This window comes from Halichoeres trimaculatus, unplaced genomic scaffold, assembly GCF_033239565.1.
Source record: "Halichoeres trimaculatus isolate MK-OKI-2021-1 unplaced genomic scaffold, fHalTri1.1 fHalTri1_scaffold_11, whole genome shotgun sequence".
Taxonomy (NCBI): domain Eukaryota; kingdom Metazoa; phylum Chordata; class Actinopteri; order Labriformes; family Labridae; genus Halichoeres; species Halichoeres trimaculatus.
In genome coordinates, this window is record NW_027437189.1 from 12925363 (window position 1) to 12949853 (window position 24491).

Sequence of the window (24491 nt, forward strand, 5' to 3'; positions counted from 1 at the left end):
ATTATTAGGAAACAACAAGGCCAATTTCAGAAGGAAATTCTTCAGGTATTTTTTAATTATGTTAAAAAATGAAATGGAACACAGTGTGTAATTTTGTGTATTTGAAAAAAAAAAAAAGAACATTATGATTGTCTTTTAGTGTCAGTATTTCCAACGAAATGATACAAGATTTATCAGAATGAACCTCCTTTATGACTGCAAATCCTCCTTTCTGTTTGTCTGTCCTAAACTGTTGGTGCACCATGGAGATCTGAGTGCAGAAGCCTATTAACAGCGTTTTCTCCAGCAGTAAACACTGACAGTAAAGAATAAATATGCTCACATAACTAAAGTTCTCTCTAAAATAAGCCCAATAGGCAGGATTATAATGATCATGCTGGAGAAACTTACACAGTCCTTGTTTATATCTCACAGCTTTTCTCACAGTGAGAGTGCTGCAGAACTTAAATTTTTGAAATCAAGCTAGGAACAAGGTACTTCTAAAATTGATGATGCTTACACTTTTTGTTAAGCCAGAAATTCTACTTAAATTTCCAGGTGAGTGGCTACCATTTAGCATTAACTGTAACAATAAACAAAAGCTAACTATTCAAAAAAAAAAAATGCCGCATTTACCAATTGGAAAATTTTAGAAGCCCAAACAAAGATTCAATGTTAGTCACTATAGCTAGTAGGAGTAGCGAGTTGCTGATGGTGATATAATAAAGAACACATGTTTAATATGTTATCACAGTTGAGTGGTGGATTGGAACATTTTTTTTTTCTCTACGTCCTGCTCAGTAGTTTTATTTTGAAAGGCATCAGGAAAAACTTGTTTTTTTTAAGGCTTAAAGTGTCTGAACTTTATCAGCGGAGTAATACAGTTTTTTTTTACCTTTCATTACTTTTTCTCTTCATTTCTTGTTTTTGTTTCTTAGCAACCTTGACTGAGCTTATTCGTAGAATCTATTTTTGTAAAATTTTGCATTCCACAAGTGAACAGTCAAAATCAACACAGCCCTCCTTTGGATTGATTTATTTTCATTGTGAAAGTAAAAGCTATAGGATTGGAGCATCAATCTGTTAACTTCACAAATGTGTATCTACAAAGATGATGATTTATAAAAGAGGCATCATCATTAACTGGTCCCATTCACACACACTGATTGTGCAGCAATAGGGTTCAGCGACTTCCCCAAGGACACTTCCACATGCACACTGCGCAGCTTTCCAATTGAGAGACCAACAACTCTACCACCATACCACAGCTACCACAGTACAACTTCACTAAATTCCTGAAATTTTCACAGAAATTTTGGATGGGGTGCATGTGTGGACACAAACAGCCAGAATGTTTTACTTGGACTTCATCTGCAATATTTTACAGTCAGTGACCAGGGATGATAATGATGATGTCATGCAACCAGCTCTCACCTGGTGTGATTTTTGTGCATACTGGATCATTTTCCCACTGTTTAATTCATATTCTGAATTCCTAAAATGTCATTCATCCAGAAAAAAAGGACAAAAAACTGTCATCACAGTTCTGGTTTCTCTTTTGCCTGAATGTTGGGTTCCTTGTAAATATTGCACAGTGAATTCTGCAGCATACTTTTAGGTCTTTTCATATGTTTTGCCTCCGAAGTCTTCCTCCCTTTGTGCTGTGAAGCGCATCTGTAATTAACCCCAGTTTGAAATGGCTGCATGTAGGAGGCTAGTGTGATAACATTCAAGGTCTCTAAAAATCCTTGCAGTCTTAAAGGTACTTGTTAGCAACAAATAATTACTTTTAAGCTTATTTTTTCGGCTTTTAGATCTTGACTGAGGCTGAAAGAGTCGCTTGGTTGACGTGGAAAAGAACTTCTGGACAGGATTGAGCCAAAGGACTTTACTACTTCTGAACATAGGACTTTATCATAAAGCCTAGTGCAACAAAACTTCTTTTTTAACTTGTTCTAGTTCATAGAACTACAGTATAAAATGCAACATTATAAAATGAAATGATTGTGTTGACCACAGACCATGTTTCACGTATTCAACCAAACCTCATTTAAAAACTACAACAGATTTGAAATCAAGGAGATCGGAAATGCACAAAAACTATGACTTCATTCATTCATTCCTGCAGCACCCCATGTCTGCCATAGGTTTGCTACATTGATTGGCAGGTTAATAAAATAATAAACACTGAGTACTTGTTTAAAGCCACATCTATGCACCAACTTTTTGAACCCTCTCACAATGAATTCTGCAGAGCTCACGATTGAAATTCGAATCACATCATCATGTTTTATGTATCCTGAAGACAGCAAGAGTGAACGCAGAAGTAACAATATGTGACTTTCACAACGGGCCATCAGTGCACACTTAACATAATTGCTCAACCGGATACCCAGAAATGCACAGGACTAAAATTATGGATGTGTGGCTTGACTGAGCTTGAAATTCCAGGATTCCAATGTGCTGGATCCCGTCTCACGCACATATAGTACGTCCCTGTTATCCTTCTACATAAGAAAGACAATAAATCAAAGCCAAAGCAGTGGAACCCTTCTTGACCCAAATGGCATTCCTATCAACCGCTAAGCACCTTGGCTGGGATTTCAAAGGCTTTATTCCTTGACTGGGAGAAATGTTTGGGGAGAATAAATGAACTGTTACATTTTGTCCAGCCTGACGATGGAGCCTTCATTTGGCCAAAGTTATTCCTGTTCAGGGGGGCAGGGGCAGGTCTAATAAGAGACAGGCCAGCAGCAGCCTTGTCATTAGCTGAGAGGCTGGCAGACCCCTGCTGCCTAATTGGCACAGGCTCCCTACTAACAAGGGCTTCCTACCAGCAGGGGAAACAGACTGTTAGGGCCACAGACTGCAGTGACCAGCTCTCCACTGTCCCTGGAAAGACTCCCAGAAGTTACCGAGGGAACACCTGACCCATTAACGAAAGAAATGGAAAGCTGATGTCTTTTTAATGAGAACAATAAAGCTCATAAGCAAACGGCACCCCAGGCTTCGCTCTTTAAGAGGAGCCTCGCAGAATGGATGGAGAGATGTATTTAAAGTGACTCAACATGGAGATCAGATCACTTTTAATTTTCCCCAATGTTTTTTTTTTCCCTTGGCCACTTGTACTAAATACTTTTAGTTTGCAAGGGGGAGTGATATTTACAACAACTCTACAGGATTATTGTCCTATAACTCACATAGCCAATTCCTCACTGCTTCCATTTTCCTGTAGACACACACTGTTGTAATAAGAGCAGTAATAATAAGCAGATGAGCTGTTTTCTGTCTGTTAGTCTAAAAGTAATAAAACAATGATAGGGAAGCTATCTGATGTGTGAAGGAAGTTTATAGATTTATGGCAAGCTTAATCTTTGATCCAAATGGATCTCATCTGGAAGCAATAAAGACAAAATTAATATGAAAATGGAAGATTAACAGGAACTGGAGAGGCATTTGTGAACAGAGGAAGTGAAAAAGAGACCGGAGCGTTGCTCACACTCTGCTCCTGACAGCAGAGTAGTAGTGCTTTGAAACACATGATCCAGCTTTTCACTCCACTCAAACAACACTGCGTTTATGAAATGTAAACATTGACAGTTCACTAGGCCAGACTGATCTCATAAACCAGACGTCCAAGATCCTCGGTTCACCGTCCGGGAGAGCAAGGAACACCACAGTCTAATGACTCCCAGTGTGAGCAGTTATCTAATAAAGACAGAGGAGGGAGAGGAAAAGAGGCAGGGATGGAGAAACTCTCAGATCCTGCTTGTACCTCCACGCTGTCATGGCTCTCTGCAGCAGGAGCAAATTCCAACAACAAAAAGATCCACAGCACAGAGTCACCCTCAAACTGAGGAATCAGTAGACAGCTGGATAATTACTCTGTGAATTAATGTGTTTTTGCTGTAGTGATAACAGCTGTTCATTTTCTCTAATGTTGCTTCTCTGAGTGATGGACCAGTACAGCTAACACAAAACAGACGCATTGGTCATTGTGACAAACAAGAAGGACGCAGCAGTAACACAAAGCAGCACAGGGAACAAAATCAATGATATTTAAATTTAGGAGTCAATATTGCAGCGACCTAAATCTCAAGCAGCAAACTTTGCCTCCTCTAAAAGTCTAATTGAAACTTTTATTCATATTTGCTGAGACATCAATCTCTGCTGTGACTTCAGTGTAATAAGTTGTTATGTGAAGTGTAAGAGGAGGAATTTGTTCAGGTTTCTGTAACTGTAGAGCGTCACTAGAGTCTTCTTTAGAGCAATATGATTGTGGGAATAGATTGAGACCATTTTGCGATCTTGAGGAGTCCTCACCATGACCCACCAGGCAGCATATCAGGAAACCAAAGTCTTTGGTTTCTGGTGGGCGATTGGTTGCAAAGCTGAAACTTAAAGGAATTGATTAAAGGGCACCATCAGGGGTGAAAAGACACTTTCTTCAGTTTCATAACATCAAAGTGAATGTCAGCTAACCTTTCACAAGCCGTATATGTTTGAAAGTTTCTGACACTGTAATGACACTTTTCAGTAGATTTGTTTGAGACAAAAGGATTCATTCTACTGAGATCTTGTGCCACAATTTTGATCTCTTTCATCGTACGATCTGACTGCTAACATCTTAACTCTCTATCGATTCTGCAGATGAACACTTCTTACGGCCAGATAAACTGAAAATTCAGACATTACATCCATTCTGACTGCCTCCGGCTTTCATTTTCCAAGAGGCAGCTGGTTAGCCTTGAATGATTAAATACCTTAAGGTAAGCTGGCAGACTGCAAATACTGAGTGGGCCTCAAGAAAATAACTTGGAAAAATATGCATTTTATTATACATAAACATTTTACAGGATCTTGTTGAGCTTCAGTCTTGATTTCACCATGAATATTAATATTTCAAATGCAGAAATCACTTGCATGAGTGACTTGAATGAAAAAACAATATGAAGAGGCCAGTAGACACAATTCTTGTCAGGCAGCTCAAAGGACACAAATTGGTTAGACTGCACAAAAGAAACTGTTTTACTGGCCGAGATACTATAAGTACCAGTGGAAACTGAATAATGAATAACTATATTAAATTAAGAAAGCTCAGTTTGAGTAATTGCATTAAAACCTAAATTAAAATAGCTTAATTCAAAACTGAATTAAAAATTTTAAAAGTACATTTTTTGAGCATGAATTTGTATTTCAACCTACTTTTAACTCTCTGTATTCCTAAAATTCAATATTCAATTTCAGTTTACACAATTTTAAAAATAAAGGAAGTTGAATCTTCAAGTAGGTTAAAATTCACTTTTAAAGTGAGTAAATTCAGTTTTAAAATATCAAATTCAATTTCCCATCATGTTCACTCGAACTCATCTTTTTAATGCAATCATTTCAACTAAGTATTTCAAATTAAATGTATTGAAACTTAGTTTTTAGTGGCACATATCAGCACTGTGATCATATGAATGAACATGCTGTTCTTGGTTCATTCATGTGGGAAATACATGAGATATGATGTTATATTAATCAAACTGATTGTATCTGAACTCTAAGACGCTACCTGTTTTTTATGGGAACAAGATTACAGCAAGCTTACTTTGGGGGTAGTGATTGAGGAGGTCAAATTGTCCGGTAAAATGTAAAAACATTTGTCTGTCACTTGTTTTCAGTTATCTGTTGCAGTAGCAAGTTCTGCCCCACTCAGCATAACCAGCTGCACCGTGTGATGTAGTGAAACTTAAAGTTGTAAACAGGCTGTAGTGGGATCTGAAGGAAACCACTGTTCTATATCATGCAAGATTTTCACTAATTAAGTAATCTTACATAAAAACATACTTGCGTTTATGAATGACAAATTAGGTGTTTGTATTTAGTGTGAACACAACACAACAGTACATCACCTAGCAACATACAGCTGCAAGTCAACTGTTGTCTGAAACACTGACCAAGAGGCCTGAATTGCATGAGTTTTTTTGTCCGGACAAGGATTTTGAAAACCAGAAAAAAACGCTGTGCATGAATCTTTTTTCTAGCTCTCGTGAGAAGCTAAGAGCTGGTGTCTGTTTTGGCGCCCCCTGTGGTCAGAACAGTAAGTTATTCCTCTTTACTGATCTTGTTCTGTTTGTAGTTTACACTGTAGTTTTTCATGACACATCCCACTCTGCTTTCTTTTAACAGTCAAATGTATCACTCTGTTAATCATGGACTGTGAAAAAATGGGCCGTTACACCTGTGTGCTGTCTGATATCAATGCACAGCAGCATTGAAAGTAAATATATGCACATAAGAATAATAAGTCTTGACCAATTAATTTACTTTATTCCACAACAAGCTACGAAAATACTCAAAGGAGCTTTAAAATAAAAATCCAAATGTCAGAATGGTATTTGCTTTTTGTCCCCGAAAAAAAAAAGAAACAAAATAAAACAAAGCTCCCCAGCCTCATGAATACAAGGCTAATACTAAAAAAATGTGCAGCAATCCATATGAAAAGACAAAAACAAGTGCACTATTTGACAGTGGAAAAAAAGCTTAAAAACTGCATACAAAGAGCTTAAATTTCACCCTAAATTATGTCATACATCTAGCTACTATAATACAGTTTGTCGCTTGAAAGGTGATAAATCTGGCAAAGCCGAGCTGCTGGTTGTTTTCAAAATCTAAAAATATTCTCCAGCGTACTTTAAACAAACCATAGTAAATCTTTTACAAACTATTACTGCTACTGTGTTGCTCTTTATAGCCTGGAGAAAACTACTACCAGACAAAATGCATAACAAAGATGTTTCCCTGACAGCTTACTTAACTTTAATGCAGCCATGACGTTATGAATGTATGTATGTGTGTATGTGTGCTCCTGTGTCTGATGAGTAAGCCTCAGAGCAGGTTGGCTCTCTACCTTCTCCTGTCACGTCTCCATCCCACAGGAATTCTCTATAAACAAGAGGTGTGTCTGCCCGAGGCTACTCCTCTAATTGTTTTCTCTGCTCACAGTCCCCTGGAGGGGGCCACACTCATACCAGCGATACCTTAAAATGCTGCCAAGCACTAGATTGGTTCAATTTGAAAGGGCGGGAGGAAAACAACAAAGAGATTTATCCCCGTTCTTCTATTTTTTTTTTTAACCCTCAGACTGCAGACACTTAGCTTTGCTCACCTCTTACTGAGGCCTGTTGGGGCTGATCCCCTTCTCTGTTTAAAGCTGCACAACTCATCACATTGTTTAAGAATGCCTGAGCTTTAACATTAAGATTGTATATAAAGGTTGAGCTGCATCAAGTATAACTTAGTATACTGTTAATTAAAACAGACGAAAGTGAAGTTGTGTGCCACAGTTTTTTATACCAAAGAGTGTGAGTGTGTTTGTCTTTGTGCGTGATTAACCTTTGGGCCTTTGGATACACGTATGCTGGTTGTCACTCAGGAGGAATCCTTCTCTGCAGCGGCACTCGTAGCTGCCCATCATGTTGACACAAATCTGCTGGCATCCGCCGTTGCCTTCTGAGCACTCATCCACATCTGCCGGGAGACAGACGCATAAAACCAAAATTAATGAAATCACTTCAAGACAGAACAAATACTACACAGATTAATGTTTGGCTGAAGGTTGTGTGGGATCAAGTCCTGACCTATTTGAAAGGATGAGTGGCTGTAAATCAACATCAAACAGAGATCACAGGAACAAACTGAAGCCAAGAACGGTAGCACTTGCAATTATTTTGATGTCTTTATCTGAAGATGACAACTTAATTTTTTTTTATCTCAAGAAAGCAAGATGATAAACCTGTTATCACCAGGAAACAAAAGGTTGTTTCCGCCTGTTATCTTTAATGATTATCAAAGATCAGGAGTGTCATGCAGGCGGGCATGCATGTTGCTTTGTAGCTTTGGCAAATGGTGTAATACGACATAAGTGCAGGAATCACAACTGCAACTGTACATCAATTACTTTTGAAATGACAACTATGACAAATAACATTTTAATGTCAATATGAAAATATCAATCTGTGGTTTGAGATACAGACGCTGTAATGTCAACAAAGCTTCACTTTGTCATTAGAGACACAAATATTATCTATTTATCATCTAAAAGTTATTCAGCAAGGTAACCTTTCTGAGGTATAAGGAAGTATCTTCTGGAGAGAACTCTCCAGGACAACAGCAGCCATTACACAAAGTTAAACAGACTAAAGGGACTTAAAATACGGACAATAAATAGGATAAACTTATTAAAATAATGTGTGCAAAGATACTGGGAAGGATTCAAATTGCATCATGAGCAGTAAACAGCACAACAAAATACATGTACATTCTGTCATGGTTCATAATGTTTATTAGAGCAGGAGAGCAACAGAACAGGGTTTGGTGTCCACACTCTGACTTCTTCACTCCAGGCAGACTTCCTCCACATGCAGAAATCTGTAACCTTGCAAAGCAGATGAATCAGCCTGATTCAAGCACACACAAACAACTATGATTTAAAAAAAAATTAACCTAATTTGGAGCTTGCATGGTGATTGAACTGGTGACTCTAACCCCAGTCTGGTCCTGCCCAAGGTTTCTGCCTGTTAAAAAGAAGTGTTTCCTCATTGATGTAACTTGCTAAATGCTGTAAAGGTCCCTGCTCACAGTGGTTTCATAGGTCCATACCTGTCAATGTTTTTGGAAAACATCCAGAGATAACATGTTTTTGTGATTAAGTGCGATATAAAAAAACATTGATTGACTGACTGATTGATTGAATCTTTTCAAGGTATTATGAAGTGTAGATGAATACATTCTGGAGTTACTGAACTATTTCCTCACTCGATCTCTCACAGAGTGGTAATTTGTTGGGAGAGATTCCTTGTGTTGCTATACTTTAAACCAGTTTCTGAAATGTTTTGCTGCAACAAATTTAAAATAAGCACATACAGCAATAGCATTTCATACAGCAATAACATTTTTTACTTTCATTTGATAAATTACAAATTACAAATTACTGATTATCACAGTTTTGTAAAGTATCTTAACTTTTTGGAGCTCTGTTTATATTTCTGAGCTGGAAAAACCATAAGCTAGTTTAGTTTGATTGAGACTTTCTGTAGGCTATTTTATTAGACCAAGATAAGACATCTGTTCATCAGTTACCAAGAGTATCTCTACCCTTGGTTTCTACTCTGTCCTTACTCCATATGAGGAAGGTCCATACACACACAAACACACAAACACACGCACGCACGCACGCACGCACACACGCACGCACGCACACACACACACACACACACAACCACACACACACACACACACACACACACACACACACACACACACACACACACACACACACACACACAAGTGGCAATGTATTGACCGAGGTGAAACCTACTCCTAACATTAAAAACACATCTCTCTAACATTTCACACACCTGCTGAAACTGAACATGGAAAAAAATTTCAACACATTACAGATGAAGAGTGAGAAAGAAAGGGGGAGTGGGGCAGGTCAAACAACTCAGCACAGAGAGCACAGGCTCAGGTTGGCGTGAGTAGATGTAACCAATGGGGAACACCCAGTCTAAAGAAACAAAACCTATGCATAAGTGCTAAAAGGTGAAGTTTGTTGACGGTCCGCTTGAGGCTGGCTGTAGAAACACAAGAAACCACACCAAGACAAAAAACAGACTTTTACAGCATTAGAAAACATATCTACAGCCTGGTTCAAAAACTTGTTGGGTCTGAATCACTCATTTCTCTATCAGCCCACACTGTGCGGGGGTCAATTTTTTCGAACTCAGAAGTTTAGAAGATATTAAGATCACAAGTTTGCCCAATCAGAGTCAGCAATTTCAACATGGCCCTGCCGACGATTTGCTTTATAACTCTGTTCTGGCACAGATGGGTGATGTCACTGAGACAACATCCATATATTATACAGTCTATAGGAGATCACATAAAACCAGTTTTTGGATTAGCACTTAAATAAGTTCCAGGATTCAGCAGGGGAAGACAGAAATAACTATCAAGGAATGGTGTATGGAGTAAATCTATCTGTACAGCAAAGCCTCTGACATAATTAAAGCATGAGGCAGAACCGGATCAGTAAATCGTAAAGCTTTTCATTAATTAGATTAATTTGTTTTATTAATTCTGGGATAGAATATTTAGATGTAATCTATAAAAGCCCGCTGGATTTAATCAGGGTAACAGCTAAAATGACATGGAAGTGTATTCGTCAGTAATTCAAATGAGCATTTTTCAATGTCAGATTCAAAAGGAACACTTCAGATATTATACAAAGCCAGAGTAGTGTCTGAAGCTGCCTGAAGAGGCCACGTCTGTCTTCATGGTTATCTGACCTGGCAGCACACCAGAGTCGCACTGAAAAACCTCCAACTGTGCAGCACTAAGCCATAAATGTGCACATGCAGCACAATCTCCTGGCAAGGGGGAAACCTGATCCACCTGGGCCAGAGTACCTGCTGATGACGAGTGTCTGTCAGCCCCATGACGGGAAGAATGCAGAAAGGAAAGATGTGGGGGAGAGGAGGGTGATGGAAAGAGGGGTGCGCATGAGAAATGAAAGAGGTTGGTGGGAAGCAAGGGGGTAACAAGCCACCATAAGAATCACTCTCAAGTGCACACAAAGGCATTTCTAGAGGTGTCGCCTGAGGCCCCGTCCTGCCTCGGGCAAGAAAAAGGAAACTGACCACGAATGAAAGTTGCTGACTTCATTTCCACTCATAATGAATTGTGAACTTCCAGCTGCTCTCATCTAAAGCGCAGGCGTTTTTCCTTCAGGTCATTTGTGACTCCACAAAAGAAGTAAATCTGCAGCAGTGGAACATCTATAAATCTTTTGATATTTTGTTTATTTTCAATCTGAAAGCTCTTGTGAAAGCTGTTTTCATCGCTTTTACTCATCTGGCATGCTGCAGTACTTAGTGGCCCTGTGCTCCCCAGTGCGTGACTGCACTGTGGCTTTAGAGGTGACTCTCTGTATTCCCTCTTAGCCTGGAGACCTGGGCTCTGTCCCTCTGTAACGACCACAATGGAACCTTATCCACCCCTCCGCTCAATGCATCAATAATCCGCTGTATACACAAGACGTTTTTTTAATAAACCGTCATGCGAAACTAATTTACTGTCTATTTGTCCAGTCTGAGAAGGCCTAGAGATTAAGTTTCCTTTCTGGGGAATTCTCAGCCCGACAGAGTTTGAAATTAAACTTCTCTGGCTCCTCTTCTTTCTTCTTTTTCCACACAGAAATGCAGGGACTTGGAGTCACCAAATTCATAAAAAACACACAATCTGTGAACACAAAGTGGCACCTGGTGAGGCTGAAACCTCTAGGGTGGATAAGTAGGTCAGTAGCAGGTAGCACTCATGACCCTTGCTGGCTTGCCAAGTCTGCTGTCCTCTTCCCACATTCCATCAGCAGAGCTGTCTCTTTCCTCTAAAAACAACATGTCATGTCAGCCAAGGCCGATGGGGAAAGCATCACTCTGCAGCCAGGTGAAGCAGTGCACTCATCTAAAAAAAAAAGTGCTCAGTAAAGTTAACATTTGGACTTTTAGTCAGAGTCAAGGGAGGACAGTTCAGAGAAAATAGTTGGGCAGGCTTTCATTCAGCCGTGTTGTTGACCTCATAGTCTTTTTTCTCCATCATGAGAGTGGCAGCAGCAGAAAAAAAAAGGCCTCTGAGCTGACGAAAGCTGCCAGCAACCTCCAGCTGCACCTTTGCAGATAAACTGTTAGCAGGCACCAAACACTCAAACTCCACAAATCAAAACCTCCTACACAGAACAACTCTCTCTCCCCCTCACTTTTACACTCAGAAACCTTCAAAAATTCAAACTTCTCCTTTTTTCCTTAGTGCATGCACGGCATGCATGAGAAATGCAGCCGGCCACAGTGGTCCTTGGGGGATTCTCTTTCCATACCCTCAGCGCATCAATGAAGGTTTCATTTCCTGGTTCCTTCATCCCTCCAAATGAGGCGTCTCCTGTCAGAAGATCTCGTCTGTTTAAATAGCTCCCATAATTGCCTGTGTTGTGTGCTGGGCAAGGCTGGCATCCAAAGCAAATATTTCCAAGCGGAAAGGGGTTCTGGCATGGCCTGGAGAAGTGCTCATGTTATTTGGACTTAAAACACTTTTTAAAACATCCTCCAGAGACTACAGGAAAAAAATCTCTTAATCAAGTTAAAAGGGCTGTCTCACTTCTGAAAAATGAGACATGTCCCTGCTCTACCCCTGCTTCACTCAGGGAGGCGCAGGGCAAGGGAAGGTTCAAACAGAGAGAGATTAAGAGATTGGTTGTGTTTGCGGAGGCCATGTCCGCTGGTTTCTCAGATAGCCTTGACTGTATATATAACATTTGGCCTTGTGCAGAGCTTTAGAGCTGTGTAAACATGGTGGTTGCCTTACAGAAACTCCTGAACTCTTATTTTGGAGAAATGTTCAACTCTTTTTCTCTCTGCTTTTTTCAAAGGTTCAGCAACTTTGGGGGTATTTGTCACTGACCCAAAGCAGAGGAGAGAGTGAAAAACGACTGCTGTCAAAGCTGCTCCTGCATCCATCCCACTGCTTGGCCTCTGTCTGGTTCAGACAGAACTGCCTCTGTGGTCTAGACAGACCAGAGACAAGGAGGTGAGCGGACACTGACACAGGCCTCTTTGGGCATTTCATTTACAGGAGTGGAAGAGGCACACACTCTTTAATAAGGCAGCAAATCAGAGCCATGTGCGGCAAAAGGCAGCAAAACAGCTGCTGGACTACAGAGGTGGACCATGCTGCTGTGAGACGATCAGACATCAGTGAGGAGGGAGTGGCATCAGGGTTCATACACACTTTTAATTAGATCTAGCACAAGACTTCCTAAGATTCGACAAAAGAAAGATGATTTGTCTGCACAGTCTTTGGCAGTAGTAAAATGTAAGAGGTACAGGATATGAAAGTTGTCATTACTCTACTCTACAAAACACAACCAAGTTAGCTAGCACTAGCTTTTTGGCTGTTTAGCTGTTGACTGAATATGATTTATACTGATTTATTTCAGACCTGCTGTGTCTGTCCCTCTGTCACATGTTGCTCACTTCCGCTGTTGTCATTAGCTAGTGCACAGGCTGAATTATGCGCAACTATGTCACCTGACTCACCGGTCCAGACTTATGGTGGCCCTGAAGTACAAAACACTGCACCCTTTATTGTGTTTGCCTTTTCTCTTTTTGTGTTTGTTCTTTTGTCTTTATGCTTTTTTTTTTGTTTTTGAATTTCCTTTTTTGATTTTCCAATTTTCTTTAGGTTTTTGTGATTTGCACTTCAGGGCCACCGTACAGGCTGCTATGCACTATAAAATATAAAAATAAAAGTTCACTTACACTGGGAGAGGAATATCTTAATGGAACATAAACAGACATGGGACAAAAAAAGTTTTGAATATTCTTAAAGAAAAAAAATCCACAAAACAAATTACATAGATTAGACAAGTATCTTTTTTTCAGTCATTTTTATGTCTTTTTATAAAAGGACAGGACTGTAGAAAGAACAGGAAATAGGTAGAAATAGTTAAGAATTTGAAGAGCTTTCACAAGTAAAATAAAACTTTTTAAAACATTTTTCAGCGTCTATTTTCTCAAACTGTTTTAAGCATTTCCAAGACTATGATTAAAGATCTGACTTAAACAAAATCCTTTTTGATTTCAATAAGGACACCAGGGTTTTCTTGAGTTTCATTATAACTGAATTGGGTTCAGAGACACAGCACATTTCTTTTCCCTCTTAAACACAAAGCAAGGTGCCAGATCTGAACTAAAACTCTAAACAGAATTACAGAAAACCTTGATGTGAACGAACATTCAGACAAAGCGCGACATGTCAGCTGAGGCTGTATAAATTGATATGTTGCAGGAAGTCGTGAACTTTCATCTGCGTTACAGGCATTCTCTTTTAAATCAAAGAAGTGTGTGTGACATTTAGAAAAGGATGCATGAAAACCCTTACAGTATTCAGCTTTGAATACTTAATTAGTTCCAGCACTTCCTGACTGCCCGAATGTCCCATACAGCTGACTGTGCCACATCTGCTTTACAACAATGAATAAAATCTGTTAGTAAATGAGCACATGTTTAAATTTCAAGTGCAGATCTCACAAATTTCCTTCTCATATAGAAAACTCTAAGGTATTGGTAGATGAAATGGTTTTACTCAGTTCCTCTGTGACTGGAAGTATTTTAAAAACAAAAGCTCAGGATAAGTGTTTTTTGGTGTGGACAGTCTCATGCCAGAGAGACAAGAGGCCCTGCACTGACGTCTGCCGGCTCCCAGTCTGCTGCATGCTTACATCCTTAAGCCCGATCTCAGGCTTGAGTTTCCCCTCAAAGCCCTGCCAGTGGGCTCAGCTGGAACTGTTCATTTCATGGTGAGTGGGACCAAACAATCCTAAGAGAGGCACGCGTGAGAGGGTACTGATACGGTCTTCAGGAGGAAGCTAATGCGCCGGTCTTAAATCCGTCTTTTAACTCATCACTCCAGCTCTGCTCCTCTGAACAGTGGAGACACTCTCCTGTCCAAACTCCAATCTGTGCATGTCACACCAGAAGCACGGTCACTGCTTACTAAGTAGATGTTTGCATAGACACAAAAGGAAAGTGAGGAAGGTTGGTGCTGAGCTTGATTTAGCTCTGATATATCCTGCAGAGGTTATCAGATCATCACTCTCTTAAATCAACCCTACATATTCAGGGTTTAAAGGTGCAGTTGTTCAAAGCACTCAAATGTTTTCTGCAAAATTAAAGACATGGAGGTTATCAAAGATGTCTTGAGAGATCAGGCAACAGGCTTGAAAGGAATGTACTTAAGAGCGTAGCAAAAGCTCAGGAGCAAATCAGCGTGACGCTCTTTGATGACTACTTTCCCCCACCAAGACCTGGTCAATAATACATCAGTCTGAGGCCTCCTGTTTGATTAGTAAACCCTGCAACACGATCCCAAAGGATTACAAGATCAGGGACTCACCCAGCTGGGAGACTTTGTGTTGGATGACTAATAAAGATCTGTGTGTAGGACAACTCAATAGAATAAGTCAAAAATATGTCACTCTGCTATTCCAGGCATTTAAAACCCCTAAAAGAGATTACCTGATGGGAACTTCTCAAAGCAGATACTCAAACGCTGCTTCTTAAAGGCACATTTCACCGCTCTAATGGCATTGCTTTTGTGTTACAGATCATGATTCGACTTTGGGCAAGGTTAAAGTAAAAGGGCATTCATTTCCCTATAGATTGCACAGGGAATTGAGCTGCACTAAATCAATACAAACCAAATCAGCTTTGATCGATGCGAATCAAAGGAACATGGCCTGTTGAGCTGCAGGAGTCCCTAAAATCAGCACTCTGACTACAAGAGCCAAGCGTGATGAATAACTGCAAACAACGCAGAGACAAACACATTAAAATTAAAGCATGGTGGCACTCTGTCACACATGTGTATCGTCTTTGTCAAGCCTGGTTTTGCTTCCCCTCGTGAGTCACACTTAGGCTGCATGCGAATGTGCCATTTTCATTTTATGGGAGCAAGAGAAATATGATTATTTATGTCTTTTGGTTCCAGAAAGAAGTGAAATGTTATAATTTGTGGTTTCAGAGGAGGGGGATATTTGTGCAGATGCTGATGATATTAAGCTACTTGAGAGGGTTTAATGAACTAGCAGTGATAAGAGGGAATTCTGGTTTCTGTAGGACCTCAAACAAAACACATAGGTCATAAATGTGGGCACGGTGGTGCTACAGTGGGGAACTAATAGCCTTGCTGCATCTGGTTTTCATTCTAAAGAGGATGTGTGTTTTGGATTAAATTGACATTGATTCCTCTGTTTTTCCTAAGACTGTAAAAATCCTTTACAGCCTCTCCATAAAGGAGGTGTACCGATTAAATACAATCACTCCTTCACCTCTGCAAGATAATCATCATGACTGTTATAAAAGACGTAATCAGCTTCTTATATGCTCCGCTTCCTCTCTTCAGTGACTTTTGAGGGAGTACAATAGTCCCCTGTGAGGTAAATTATACAGTGAGTGACATCTCATTCTGCACAGACAGGAGCAGCGTGCTGTGGTACTGCATTGCTTCCACCTTGCTGACTCCCTGACATCTTTGTGGGTGTAGGGCAGACCTCAGAAACCAGAGCGTCCCCGATGAGGCGCGCTAGGCAGCGTTCTGCTTCACGCTCCGCCGCCTCCTGCCACCGCCCAATGTCATTATGCTGCCAACACATCCAATTACAAGGAGCAATGTGGCACGTGTGGATGCAAGCACAAAAAGAAGACATCTACAGAGACATGTGGGCTAGTCTGAGGGGTGTCCCTGAGCTGACAGTCACATATACCGGTGTCTACAGCCTGAAGAAAGCCCAAAGGAGCTGGAAGATGTGGACAGAACTTGGGCTTATACTGCTGTAGGATATACATACAGCAGAGGATATAAAACAAAATCAGTAGCGCTTTATGGAAGAACAACATGAAATAAATCCAATGAGGAACATCTCCAGGATCCCAGACTCTAAACTCGGTGTGAACTTTTTCAGATCAGGTGAAAGTCTCCTTCTGTGCCGCCTCAGGCACATCTGGTCTATAAGGGGGCTCTGAGGGTCTGACCTTGTCTGGGAACCAGCTGCTTAGGCTCTCCACTCCAGGGCCAAGGGGACTAATCTTTTTCTCAGGGGCCAAAAAAGAAGCTTAAACCTGGAAGAGGAAGCTGGGGGCCTTAACATGAAACCTCTGCTATGGCTCTTCCTCTCCTTTCTTGTGTTTGTGTTGGGGATTATTTCCTTTGCAGAGCAGAGCGAGGGCATTAGCATGAGTTAAGTTCTTGAGAGAAAGAAGTCTTAGGAGTCCTTTCAGGTCTCAGGGCAAGAGTCGGATTTGTGCTTGACAGCTTTACATATATACCATCCGGTGCACCTCAATGCTGCCTTCGCTTGGCGGAGATTCTTGAGCCTTGAGAGAAGTTTCTGCTCTCTTGAATGCAGGTCAACAAAATAAAACATGGCAGAAGAAGAATTGGCTCTCCGATTCGCATCGTGTGTGTTTCATTATGATTACATCAAAGGGATTGATGGATGCAACTCTGTTTGATGCAACAGTAGCAGCCACACAATATATTGCAATTACACACCTGCACGAAAGGCAGGAGTAGGAGGTGATCCGCAGCAAAGCAAATGATCCACGCACAGCTTAACGCTGTTGCTAAATGGCTTGGAAAATAGCTGCACTTTAAACTGTAGATACAGGCACATGAGCAAGGAAGAGAAGGAGAGCAAGGGAAGACAAGAAAGAGAGAGTTAAAGAGGGCAGCATCAAGCCTGAACAGGTTCATTATCCATTTAAAGATTTGTTTTACATTCCAGTCTTCCTTAATCCCTGTTCATCAAGATAATTTGGGGATGATATAAACGTGTTGCCTTGTGTACCTGCATGTAAAAGAGCTTTCATAGTGAAGCGTTGTTAAGTGCTGATAAGTTTCCCTGTCATCACTTTACCTGAACGTTAACAATCCAGCAGCAGCTATGGAGAAGGGAGTCAGCAAGCTTTAACATCAAGTGAAATGTAGCATGTTGAGGTTAAATCCAAAGGGAGGGTTACATCTGTAGAGCAGCAGGGTCTGACATGAGAGTTTTAAAGGAAATGCTGAAGGTAGGAGGGATGTATGGGAGAGAAGACAGGCAGAGAGGGTGGAGAAGGGGCTGGAAGAGGAGGGAGGAGAAAGTTTTTTTCCCCTTCATTTCATAACCTTTTAAGTGTAATACATTCTCTGCGAGGTTAATATGAATGGCGCACTGGTGAAATATTAAACCCTGGGAAAGTACGGTCGGCTGACGGCTCACTCAGAGCCCTCAGCTCAGGGTCAAGCTCTTCATAAATTCACCTTTTTCCGTTTAGAAAAAGTCTCCTTTCTTCCTCAGTGAGACCACATTCAGAGGCTACCTGCTTTGAGGAATGAGGGAATAGTTAATATGTAATGCACCAGTCTTAATTCAGGCCTGGAACATATATTACCATGCATGATGTGACATTAGACATGCAAGGAGAGGAATTTATGCAGCCACATGGGGAATGTCAGCCGGAGTTGGACATATGCAGTTTAATGTACATATTCTACTGACAAAAGAGCCTTATATAACCATGTGTTCCCGTGTCATTAAGTCAGCAGTGGAGAATGTAGAGAGTGAAAAAAAAATTGTTGGACGCATCCAAACACACTCCCAAACGTCACACACTCACCTAGACAATTGTGCCCATCATGTGCCAAGCGGAAGCCATCATAGCATGTGCACCTGTAATTTCCCGGGATGTTGATGCATTCATGGACGCAGCCGCCGTTGTACTCGGTCGCGCACTCGTCAACATCTGTAAAGAGACGACACAAGAGGGTGTGAGAGAAGGGGAATCAGAAGCTGAAGCATTCAGTGTCTGTTCAGGTGCAAAGGGTGGTGGGAAATGCACTCAAACTGTTGATTACTGTGAGTAAGAAGAGGGATCAATAGCATGGCTCATACTTATCCGTGGAAAACAAAGCTAGAGCCAGGAATTGAATGTTAGCCTAACTTTGCAATTGACTAAGAAGGCCAGACAGGCAATTGTTTTTAAATCTCTGAACTTGCTCTAATGATCAGGATAAGTGAGAAGTCACACCCACAATGATCTCCGTACTTTAAGTTCCGTCAGTGACAAGTTACTTCATCAAACCTCTCCTCTGAAACAATTATTAATGTTATTTATCCAGGAAAAAAGCTCCTTTTGATTTCACACTCTCACGCCCTCATTTTTGACACTAACCTCAAGGTGATGATGAGTCTCCAGGAAGTCACACTTAACCCTCTGACTAAATTTAACACTTTACATGAACTGCTTATTTCACAAAGGTATTAATGTCACACAGCTTGCTCAAATGAGATATCAACTTTGGCGATTAAACAGTGATCGGTAACAAACTCCAGAGGTCCTTGTTGGATGTAAATCTGTATATAACTCTTGACATGAGAACAGTTTTGTTATGTAAAGACAATAAATTGTAATAAAGAGTTGTACGTTGATAATAAATTATAATAAGTTGCTAGGAGCCGCCCTGTTGGCTATGGCTGCCTTTTGCAGCAGCTCTCTCTTCTTTGTCCGATTCTTGTAATTTTTTTTTATCTCTTTTTCATGATCTTTGTATTAGGAGTGGATCATTACTTTGTATGGTTCATTTGTTGGTCATAGACAACAAACTTTTTGTGTCTTCAGTGATATTTTTACTACTTTTTCTCCAGTGTTTGTCTGGCGATCCTACATGTAACCATGGTCACATTGTTTACATGTGAAATCAGCTGTTAGCAGCCTGTAGAATGTCAATGCTAACTGGTGCAAGGCCTGATGTCTTCTCACAAGGTGAGAAGAAGAAGGTGAGGATGACGTACTGGTTCTCAGGTGTGAACTAAGAAGTGATGACATGGACCTGTCCTTCCATCCATCGTTATTGGCAACGTAAGATCAGTCTCCAATAAGATGGACAAGATAGCTGTGCTAATCCAGCAACAGAGGGCAGAGTAGCATCATGCTATTCACTGGCATGGCTAACATCAGACACCAACACCATGTTGGAAGAGCTTCACCTGCTGTGAGCAGACAGGATACAGGAGACAGAGATGGAGCATGACTGAAGAAGCTAAGTCCTGGACCCTGTGGAGGTGGAGGCTGGCTGAACTGGAGAATGATGGACAAGCTGTCATCACCTATTTTCTCATGGACCTTTATGCACTTTCTATACACTTTCTTACTTTTGTTTTCTTGATTGCTGCTGTGACTTCAATTTCGTTGCACTTGCTACAATGACATTAAAGTTCTATTCTATTCTAAAATGCGATGAAATAAAGCCATTTGGTGATAGAGAATCACAGAGAATTAAAATGATCTGTTGTGTTCCTCCTATACTTTCATAGCAACTCTATTGAGACAAAGCAGCTGTGGTAATAAGGTAGCTCACCTGTTCCTGATGTAACCTGGGCGTGTGCCAAAACTTTTCCGCTATTGTTTTCTTTTCAAATCCTGACGCTATGTTTTATGCCATATTTAATATCCTATAATTTGACCACTTTTATGCCAAGACATTGCTTTTCCTCTGTGGAATTTTATTGTTGGCAGGCTGTAAAAGCCTCTGAAATAGTGTTTTTGCCCAGTATGGGGTACTAAAAGCTTTATACCGTGATCCAGAGAATGAGGTCAGAGTTAATATTTGTGGATATTTGTAAGAACATAATTGTCTGTTCAACCACAAGCAACACAAGAAGTTAAGTTGTTTAGAAGATTTGAATTATTTATGTGAATATGTGCCATCAATACGCAATCTCCACTAGAATAGCACTTGCATAATGAACATAAAAGATACGAGCCTAAAAGGAGCACAGTGACCATCAAAGATAACTCTCAAACTGAAGACACATGACATAAATGAGAGAGTAGTAGGGAGGATAAAGAAAGGCTGCAGATCGGTGTGACAGCCTGAGTGGAGTTGTCTGTTGTGGTTATGATGATGGTTGAGGGTCTGTGCTGAGGAGACCCACAAAAGGTGGGCTGAGAACTCAACGCACTTCAAACCAGCACTCACTGGCCCATTTAAAGCCGATGATGCCGCCTGTTCAGTTCCTCTCTGAAGATGTCTCACTCCAGGCTTAACAAGATGTGACAGCAGAGGGTTGGGACTGAAACAAAGAAACACTCTGCTGCTCCCTGCATCCACTCTTACCACACACCTCTGTCATTCCTCCATCACAGCCACAATCACATACTGCTGCTCCACACCTCTCAAAACCTTAAACTACCAACACAAGTGATTTTCATTTAAGTGCTGAAATTTTTTTTTTTGATTTTCGTCACACCCCTCTGTGCCAGTCTTAAGATTTTTAGTTGAATTTGTATGTCATAGCCATGAGAATTTAGCTCCAGGACTGCTGATATAAAGATAGAATGTTAAGAAAACCTAAAAAAAAAGTAAAAAACAGTCTTTTTCAGAGATTAGAAAAGCCTAAGATTTATTACCTTAATCTACTTTTTTATTTTTGCATTTCTTTATAATAAAAATAGAAATATAAAGATTTTATTTTTGTAACCGCAAAAATGTGCCATTATAAAAAAGAAATAAAAAGTTTACTGAAGTCTAATTTGTAAAAAAAAAAAAAAAACATGATGATGTGACGTTTTTGAGGCCCTTGTCTGTGGAAATCAAGATAGTTCTTTGAAGGTACTCTGAACCAATAAAAGCACCAACACAGATCTAACATCAGGGCCATTTCGGTGGACAAGGTGATGTAAATTCACCCGTTCACACCTCATTCACACACTAATGGCTAAGGCTGATATGGTAGGGGATCCTTAGTATAAATTAAATTCATTCAAACATCACTGACTATGCCCTTGAGCAAGGGTCTTCAACCTGCGGCTCTGGAGCCTCATGCGGCCGTTTAACTACTTTGCAGTGGCCTTGTAGCTTCAAAAAAGTTGAGTAGTTTTGCAAATTTTTGACATTTCAATAAAATTTGGAAATTTTGGCAGATTTAAGAAATTTCTATTTTGTTTTCAAAATTATTTTTTGCAAATTGATTTTTTCTTTTGCCGATAAATTAAATTACAAGATTTTTGAAATATTTGCAAATATCTTGAAAAAATAATGCTAAAAAACGGCATTTAAAATGTAATAATAATAATAATAATAATAATAATAACAATAATAATAATAATAATAATAATAATAATAATAATAATAATAATAATAATAATAATGAATAAATGATAAAGACAATAATAATAACTTCAATAAAATTCTGTTTTAGATAATTATTCATTAGATTTTAACTCTATAAAGAATTTGATACACTTTTCTATCTTTATTGTGAAGACAAAGTAGATTTTGTGGCTCCTGAATGACTTTATCCAGGTGAGCTGGGGGAAAACAGCTCCTATCAAAGTAAATGTTGAGGAACCCTGCTCTAGAGGAAATTTGGAGTGTAATGTTCCACCCAAGGACACTACACTCTAACATTTGACTGCAAGAATAATGTTAGGATTGAAGCAACAACCATCTAACCTTCTAGTAAAGGAACAACCAACCCTACCATAAAAATGGGAGTATTCTGAAGGCATCAAAACTTTGCCCATGGTGGAAATCAGGCGAATTGCTTTAGCTAAACAAGTAAAGAACTTTTCAAATCAATATTTTACATCATCCTGTTTTTGTCTTTATTTGGTAGTCTGATAATGAGTAGGATAATGTATGGTTAACAGGTGGTTATGTAAAGTAGAATTCCTTCAGGGTGAGTAAAGATTATAATTTGCATCACCATCTGTTGTCTATAATAATATTCCAAAACAATGACAAATATTGTTTGAAAAACAAAATCTACAGAAAACCCTTGACATTTATAAGACCTGTTTCTTCATCTATTTCTGCTTGATGAGGTTTGTTTGTGCTCGTCAGTGATGTTACAGCTGCACCACTTCTTGATTTCCCACAGTGCAGGCTAAGAGTCATTAACATAGAATATGCATGTGTTAATCACCTACTAAAATAATTAGTGGCATTAAAATGAATTTGCATTAAACACATTATGGCATTAACTTTGACAGCCCTTGGAAAAGGCTGATTATGTTGAAGTAGTTTGTGTTAATCTGATTGTGAGATTTTAACACTGAGCTCAAAAAATTTCTTGTTCGTTTTGTTTTTACGTGACAGAGGCCTGTTAGATTTCTGACTATAAAGAAGGAGTCATAACTGAACAATGATGCAGCATAATATTCTGTCTGAATCATATTCATAATGAGAAATATAGTCCTGATATAGTTTAGAGTCCCTGTGAAAACTTTTCACCCAGTTTGTAGTTATGTTAATATACATGATTGTGATCAACACCCTAAAATGAAAATATCAGCACCAAAATAGGTAATTTGTAAAAATGTTATTTGTTTGTCTAGTATCCACACAGTTTAGCAGTGAGAAGAGAGATATGTTTATTTCTCTGCTGAAAAAGATTTCATTGATTTATTTCCTTGTGATGGTGGACACTGGAGCTGAAGTGTCAAAAAGAAAAACGACAGAAGAGCAGAAGAAAGCTAAACAGGAGAGTGATAGAGCACAGGCTAAAGGCTAAAACACGGGTTAAACTGCATGAGGTGATGTGCATTACAACCCACATGCACTAGTTATACTGCAGTGGTCTGTTCAGACTTCAGAGACTATCACTAAAATGAAGAGTGAGGTTATGTTTACTCTTCTTGGTGACATTGTAGTTGGTTGATGAGCACTCGAAGGACATAACAAGGATTCATTGGCATTACAAGTTAGGAACATGTCTCAGAGCACAGGGCTGTGAGTAGCGTTTAATATAGCCTGGTACTAAATTACAGTACAAACTGATTTTACAAAGTTTGCTTGTTGTCATGCTTGCAACAATAGAAAAATAGTGTTAAAAAGATCTGACCTCCATTCATTTGCTTCAAAAGAAATGTACACCTTGGTAAGAGTCATATCCTCATGACAGTAGGTGCTCATGCTCATGGGAAACAGAGTTTTTATCCCAGAAAAACACGAGCTTTTTGGTATAGTCCTCACAGCTCCTATAGATCAAATGCTGCTCTGAACAAGAAAGTTACTACCGTGTGCACCAATCAAAACACATAAAGTTTTGAGTCACTGTTCTCAAGGAGGGGAGTTAAGCTATTCACATTATTGATGTACCAATTTTGTTCCTTTTATGGGAATGATCACTGGAAAAAGTTATGAAATTAATTAAAAGACAGTTCCTACCATGGAACTTTACTCCTGCTGACAAACCTGAAGGAATTGCTTTTACATTAGAACACAGAGCTCGAAGCTTTCAAAGCAAAGAGATATTCTTCTGTTTACTTTCATCACATGCATGGACATGATGCAAACTTGAAATTCTTTGGAAGTATTATCCAAAAAAGCAGAAAGAACAAGCTTCAAATCAAAATGTCAAGAGTGAAGAAAACTTGGTCACATCTGAGAACACCAGGAGGACGTGTTTGACTCATTGGTATGAAAGGGAGGAGTTTTAAGAGCTGGTGATAGTTACTTTACAGTTCATACACTCACCTGACTTGTATCAAAGAACGCACTATGAGCACATCCCTTGGCAGCTGAGGACAAATCAGTAGCTTCCCCTGAAGATAAAAGCTTTGCTTCAACTCACAAGGACTCGTAAAATCAAAGCTATTCCCACAGGATACATTGACCCCAGCCTTTAGATCACTAACACTTTAAAATCAAAACTGAACCATAAATTACAAAGACAAGCAGGGTGGAGGAGCTGTTTAAGTGTTAATGAGAACAGAGCCAGCCAGAATACAAAGTAAGAATCATCTTTGGACTTTCTGCTGCTCTCTGTTTATAACAGTCAGCCTGCTGGAGCACTTCTGTTTAATGTTGTTTGTGCAAGGTTACAAAAAAGGGAAGACATGCAGCAATGTCTGAAAATCTCTCCACAAATT

General features: G+C 39.7%; 1 protein-coding gene across 2 annotated transcripts in view; it reads right to left on the reverse strand.

The window, feature by feature from the left end:
- Window positions 1-24491, reverse strand: part of scube3 (signal peptide, CUB domain, EGF-like 3) — a 93655-nt gene that overhangs the window by 42486 nt on the left and 26678 nt on the right. For both annotated transcript variants that reach the window (XM_074681241.1, XM_074681240.1), the window contains exons 3-4: window positions 18234-18359; window positions 7360-7494 (exon numbers count right to left, since the gene is read on the reverse strand). In XM_074681241.1, coding sequence (XP_074537342.1) covers window positions 7360-7494; window positions 18234-18359 — 261 coding nt within the window. The remainder of the gene's footprint in view (window positions 1-7359; window positions 7495-18233; window positions 18360-24491) is intronic.